The 6524-nt window shown below is 35.3% G+C and overlaps 2 protein-coding genes across 2 annotated transcripts; one reads left to right on the top strand and one right to left on the bottom strand.

The window, feature by feature from the left end:
* Positions 1 to 292: 292 nt before the first annotated feature.
* On the bottom strand, positions 293 to 1909 carry LOC129946004 (calumenin). Its single transcript, XM_056056007.1, has one exon. It carries the CDS (start codon positions 1709 to 1711, stop codon positions 743 to 745), a length of 969 nt encoding a protein of 322 aa, XP_055911982.1. The 5' UTR covers positions 1712 to 1909; the 3' UTR covers positions 293 to 742.
* A 754-nt stretch (positions 1910 to 2663) lies between these two features.
* LOC129946003 (membrane-associated tyrosine- and threonine-specific cdc2-inhibitory kinase) lies at positions 2664 to 5495 on the top strand. Its single transcript, XM_056056006.1, has 6 exons — positions 2664 to 2984; positions 3046 to 3696; positions 3755 to 3953; positions 4046 to 4188; positions 4243 to 4595; positions 4656 to 5495. The coding sequence occupies exons 1-6, from the start codon at positions 2907 to 2909 to the stop codon at positions 4810 to 4812; spliced, it is 1581 nt and encodes a 526-aa protein (XP_055911981.1). The 5' UTR covers positions 2664 to 2906; the 3' UTR covers positions 4813 to 5495.
* Positions 5496 to 6524: the final 1029 nt, after the last annotated feature.

Raw genomic sequence — 6524 nt, 5'->3', positions numbered from 1 at the left:
AAACATCTCCGACGAATCACTTCTCGCCACATGATACTTCCTCGCATCAACCCAAAAACACAACAAAAAAAAAGCATACCCCAACCATATGCTTTCTAGAAAAATATCTTTAAATAGTCACATACAAAAAGTATCAACTCTTACGTGTTCATCTCACCATTGGCTGGCATAGATTTATATTCTGGACAATAATCACGTTGTACTGATAAAACAGAAGAAGAAGAAGAAAAACCAAGATAACCCCTGAGGGTCAAACGCCTTCTAAAACCCAAAAATTGAAAATGCATGCCGCTTCCGCTTTCGTTAGTTTTAAAAATATCTTTTTATTTTTCGATTCTTGACAGAAAATAAAAATACAATACATTTGTTTTTAGGAAATGCAACAAAAAGATAAACGACATCCATACTTTTGATCTGTCCATGACACTTCCTTTGGCAGAGGAGAGAGCTCGTTTTAGGAGCCAATGCGGCTCCCACAATCTCCAGGAGCTTCCTCGCAACTTATTTATAAACATTTTATAAAATTTTTCATCTACTTTAAAAACTTACACAACTAAGAGTAAAAAACTAAAAACAAAAATTTGTTAATGACGCTGCTGCTGGCACTGGAGCAGTCTCCAGTTGTAAAAGAGAGAGAGAGATTTTTGAATGTGTAGACTCCAGATTGAGATTCATCGTCGTCATAGCTTAAGTAGTAATCTTTGATCAGAATGGCTAGAGAGAGAGATTCGGGCAAGTGGGCCTAGAACTCGTCATGGCGGGCAAGAGCCTCCCCGAAGTCTGTGGCTTGCGATCCGACGAACAAGTCGTACTTGTCCAGTACTTCTTCTTTCGTCAGCTTTTCGTCTTCGTTCTCGTCAGCCTCAAAGAGCAAATGCCTGGCCTCGCTCTCGGCGTGGTCAAAGTCTTTGGGAACAATCCAGGCTCGTACCTCCTCCTTGTCCAAGAAGCCATCTCCATCGATATCCCTGTGTTGGGCAAACGAATCGCGTTCCTGGATAACCCAGTCTGGTTCTTGGTCGTCGGGCTCTGAGGAGCGATACATGTCTCCGATGTACTCTTCCACAGACACCTTTCCGTCCTTGTCCTTGTCGATGTCTTCGATGGTCTCGATGATGACAATGTCCCTCATGGTTGGGTGATCTTCTGGGTGCAGGAAGGCAGTGAATTCCTCTCTGGTCAGCTTATCATCGTTGTCCTGGTCAGCAACACCCCAACGACGACGATCGCGGGCGAGCATTCGCTTATAGGAGATTCCGTGCTCCTCACGGTCAAGCTCCTCGGGGTCTAACTCATCCAAGAACCCATAAACATTGTGTCTATAGACTTCCCAGTGAATCGAGCTTTCATTGAGAGTGTTGTGTTGCTTCCACATGCGGCCGACATCCTCGTCAATGTATCTCCGCTGTGTGAACTGAATCCATTTCTTGAGTTCTGAAAGATTGATGAATCCATCCTTGTCGTCGTCGATTTTGTCCACAATCAATCCCAGGCGACGTTTGCTCTCTTCCGGCGACAAAGTGTCGAATTGTTTGGCTTCGTCTTCGCCAAGGAACGCTTCGTGGTCGTATTGGGTGTTATGTTCCTCGCCATCGAAGTGACTTTTGTGGGCGGAATCATGTTCCAGTGGATTGTGCTTGTCGTCGGGTTTTGGAATTGCAGACGCAGCAACAACCAGACCGAACATCAACGTCAGCCAAACGAAATCCATTTTTCAGGTGCTATTTTGGAAGCACTATTGTTTTAGGTCACTTTTGAAAAGATGACAAATATAAATTATAATCACAATTACCGCCACTGATGGTGGATACTATTTAATTCGGAAGCAAAATCTGGATTGGTTCTTTTTTGGTTTAAAACAAGAAGAAAACAGTCCGACTGCGAGATGGAGATTCCAACATGATTTTGTCCAACTCACACAAGTTTGACATTTGATATTTTGTCGGCAGGGTAGGGCATTTGGATGGTGTTCAGAAATGTAAATTGCGGAAGTAGATTGTGTGTTTACACTTCGTTTGCATTTAGATGTTGATTTTTCATTTTCTTGAAAATTTTTAATTAATTCTCAAATTTTGTTTAGATTTTATGACACATTAAAAATTGATATTGGTTCACTAATATTGAGGAAATACAGTCAAATACTGAATATTAGTTGCAAAATTGTTATCGTTTGACATTTAACAAGTAAACTCGACAAAAAACACGCCATAATTAAAAATGAAACGATATACGATTTAAAAACGCATTACAATTCTGAAACTAACTAAAAATAGCGAATGAACAATTTGACCTGTTGGGCAAATTAGTTATAAAAAGAATAAGAAGAAGATTCCACATCGATCAGTGATGAGATCAATGTTCATGAGTATGGCAGCCATTTGCCTGATATTGTTTTTTACTATTAAATGTTAATCTTACTAAGATTATACTTATCCCCTAATTTTGTTTTTAGAAATAATCTTTTTGAAAATAGACAAAATACAAAAACGTTGAAATGACTTTTTATTTACATAATTTCTCTTGCTGTAGTCTTACCCTTACAACCTACATTACCTACACCCTTCTCTATTGATTCCATCTCCTCCTTTGTATGAAAACCACACGATTGCTGTCAGAAAAATCAACTTTCAAAAATTTTATTTAAAAAAATAACAACTGTCAATTTAAAGTCTTTTGTGTTAATTTTTTTCCAATTACAACAAAAAAAAGAATTCTCAAGAAAAAAGTACAATTTAAATATAATAAAACAAATATTGTGTATCATCCTCCAGAACGTATTTCTGCTTTAAAAAGCAAGAAAGGAAAATCTAAAGTAAAACACGGAACCCATTCGTTAAAAACAAAAAACAACACGCGATAAACGTGGGTGAAACTCTCGTTTGAATGCTTCAAACTAAACTCAAGAAATGACTTCAAAATCTAATGGACCTTATCTACCAGTTCCTGAAATTCGTGAAGACACTGTACTACAGCATTCCTATAAGGTGAGTGAACTTAAAAAAATATTTTAAGTTTAGTACTCTTAATAATGTCTCATCCCATCAGTCGAATGTAAACAAAGATGATCCCTTCCGGATGAAGCCACCCAAGCTGAAGCCGCGTTACCACGACTTAAATTTAAACCGCAGCCAAAGCTCCCTACCCGCCCATTCCATTTCGTTTAAAGACAGCAGTGGCTTAGTTAGCGATTCACTGCAATCGTCCGTCTACAATCGAAGCTCGGAGGAATCCTACTTCGAGCAATGCTTCCAAAAGATCTCAAAAATTGGTGAAGGATCCTTCGGAGAGGTGTTCAAAGTACGCTCGAAGGAGGATGGTCTATTGTACGCCGTCAAAAAGTCCAAGCAGTTCTTCCGCAGCGAAAACTATCGACAGGAACGTCTCGAGGAGGTCAAGCGCTACGAACAGTTCTCAGACAACGATAACTGTGTGCGTTTGTACGAAGCATGGGAGCAGGACGATAGGTTGTACATGCAGATGGAACTTTGCCAAGAGTCATTGGATCACTATTTGGGAGTGCGTAAACGAATTCCCGAAGAGAAGATCTGGTCGATATTACTGGACCTGCTGTTGGCTGTGAAGAGTCTGCACGACAAGAATCTCATCCATTTGGACATTAAGCTAGATAATGTGTTGATCGGAGACGATGGAATATGCAAATTAGCTGACTTTGGACTCGTGATAGATGTCGATAGAGTGAGTTAGAAGATTCTTTGACTTTTTAACTAGACTTTAATTGTTTTTGTTTTTGTAGGCGAATCGTCATGAAGCTACTGAAGGCGATTCTCGATATATAGCTCCAGAACTAATGCAGGGACATTTTTCGCGAGCAGCTGATATCTTTAGCTTGGGCATTGCCATGCTGGAACTCTCGTCCTACATTGAACTCCCACCAAATGGTCCGCTTTGGCAGGAGCTACGAAGCGGAATTCTTCCAGAGGATTTTATGCAACGTACGATTATTTTTTCTAGCCATCTTTGGTGGCTTGATGCGAGTGCTCCCAAAGACTACTACTTTATAATTTGTTTGTGTTTATTTTTACAGCAATATCTCCAGAACTGAAACAATTGATCAAATCAATGATGACACCAGATGCAATGGCCAGGCCAACAGTAGATGAATTGCTTCGCAATAGAAAATTAGTTAATCTTCAAAGGCGACGAAGGTGGGATCTCTTTAGGAAAGTTGTAAGTAGTTGGGAATTTATTTTTTTAAATTGATTCTAATCTGAGCTTTTTCAGAAACAATCATATCGAAAGTCCAGACGTGCCGTTTGGTCAAAATTGTGCAATTTTAGAAATGTTATCTTCAGATTATTTGTTTCGTTGATAACGAATTTAAAAATTAAAGAACCCCCAGTGACGAAAATAACAAAAACAACAACAGCGACACCAGGAAAAGGAAGAGGAGATATTTCTGTTATGGGAAATATAGAAAATAGTTTTGTGACGGATAATTCTTTTGACATTTCTTACAACCAAGCTACACCCACACATTTTGGTGATGCTTCAATGAAAATTGTCAATTCAACGCCCCTCAATCATCATCATCAGAGTTTTCGATCGCGAAAGGATCTCACAAAAACTAGTTTTAGGTAAGTTACTTAAATTAATCATTTGTATCGAACTCCTTTTTAAAACAGTTGCATTTTCAGACTTGATTCAATTGATGCCAAACACGAAAGCAGCAATATTTTGAGCTTCGAGGACTACGATATTACCCCAAATAGCATCTCTTTGGTTAGGAACCAAATTGATTCGTTAAGAGGAAAAAAACTTTTCTCAAAAGTAGATGATTCAGATTCAGATTGAAAATTTATAATTTCAATTAAATTTAACAAACTCAAAAGAAAACTATTTTTTTTTTAAATTATAAAATAAGTAAAAATATTTACCTATTTACCTTAGAATCAGTTTCTCTGCAATTTAAAGCAAAACTAAACAAAAATTATAAAAACACTAATCTGTTTGCATTGTTTTCTATTTTCTTATATTTCTATTTTTGTTTTATCAAAATGTTAATTGTGTATAAATTTAAGAAAACTTTAACTCGAAAAATAATCTATTAAAATTATGAAAGAAAATTATAAATACAAAAATTTTATAATAGAAAATAAAAAATAAATAAAATTGTTGCACTGTTTGTGATATGTATTAAATAAAAAAAAAGAAAAACGAAAAGCAAAACAAAAAACTTAACACACAAAACAGGAGATGTTTTTTATTCTTTTGGATTTTTGTACTTTTCTTTTCAGTTGATTGACAACAGATTAAACTTTGCCTCTTTAATTCTAGATTCTTGAAAATAGTTAAATGCGAAAATTATGTAAAAATTTGGGGTCAGTTGAGTACACATGCTTGGAATATAAATGTGGGACTTGAGTTTGAAGACCAAAGTCAAACGTGATTCAAAGATCATTTGTGAGTTACTGTTTATGGAGCAAGAAAGCGATGAAAGTGTTTCTTATATGAGATCATTTGGGGGTGTGGTATAACTTGCCGGTTGGTACTGATTCAACACTATATCCCATTTAAATAATTTAAAAATGGTATTTATAACCATTTTAATAAAAATAAAAACTTTTTTTGTGTTTACATAAAATGTCTTACACTAAACAAGATCGATCTTGAGCTGATAAACTAACTTTGTAGTCACTTTCATGCTGATTACTGTTTTCAATTTTTTTTGTTGCTTTGGTTTAAACCAGATAAATAAATTTAGATTTTTAATGTAGATATCCATGTGTACTTTGTATTTATATAATTGGAGATATTTTTTATTACTATTTATGAACTGGATATAACTTTGTGAAGTGTTAATTAAAAATTAATCAATAAAATAGTCGGGGAAAATTATTGCATTTGTGTGTTTGTATGACAGAAAAGTTGAAAAGCGTAATTTATTATGATTAAAGAATTAACGCACAATATAACTTTGTATATCTTATTTTTTTAAAGAGGAAAAGTGGTTAGCTTCTTAATTAACAGTTTTTTTTGGAAAAAACGTCTCGATGTATGGAGACAATATAAGATGTGGGTGAATAATCTAAGTCATTGTAAAAGTTTTGTAACAATCGCGTTTTGATTTCTGGTTTTGCCAAGAAACTAACATTTTTTTACTTGAGGTTAAGATAAAAAGTTTAGCTAATGATCAAAAATATTATTTATGTATTTTCTTATTATATGCGCACAATCAAGGGGTTACGCTTAGGTACCCTAATAAAATTGAATCCTATCACGAATGTCTAAGGGAATTTATTTTCTCTCTTAGTATTTTCTTGTTTCACATTAAATAAATTTTCCTCAAACAAAAATAATAATCTGCAATTTTGTACATTTTTTTTTATTGGTGACTATCCAGAATAGTAATTTCGTCGGAATGTTTCCCTCACTCAAACAGCAACGTTTAAATGATTCTTAAAAAAATCCATCGGAATTATTTGCTTTTGGGTTAAAAATTTAGAGAGAAATTTATTTTACGATTGAATTAAAAATTCCGATGGGAACAAAATCTTTACAAACAA

The sequence above is a fragment of the Eupeodes corollae genome, chromosome 2 (genome assembly GCF_945859685.1).
Source record: "Eupeodes corollae chromosome 2, idEupCoro1.1, whole genome shotgun sequence".
Taxonomy (NCBI): domain Eukaryota; kingdom Metazoa; phylum Arthropoda; class Insecta; order Diptera; family Syrphidae; genus Eupeodes; species Eupeodes corollae.
Note: the sequence above shows the minus strand (reverse complement) of the source record. Positions and strands in the feature narration are given on the sequence as shown.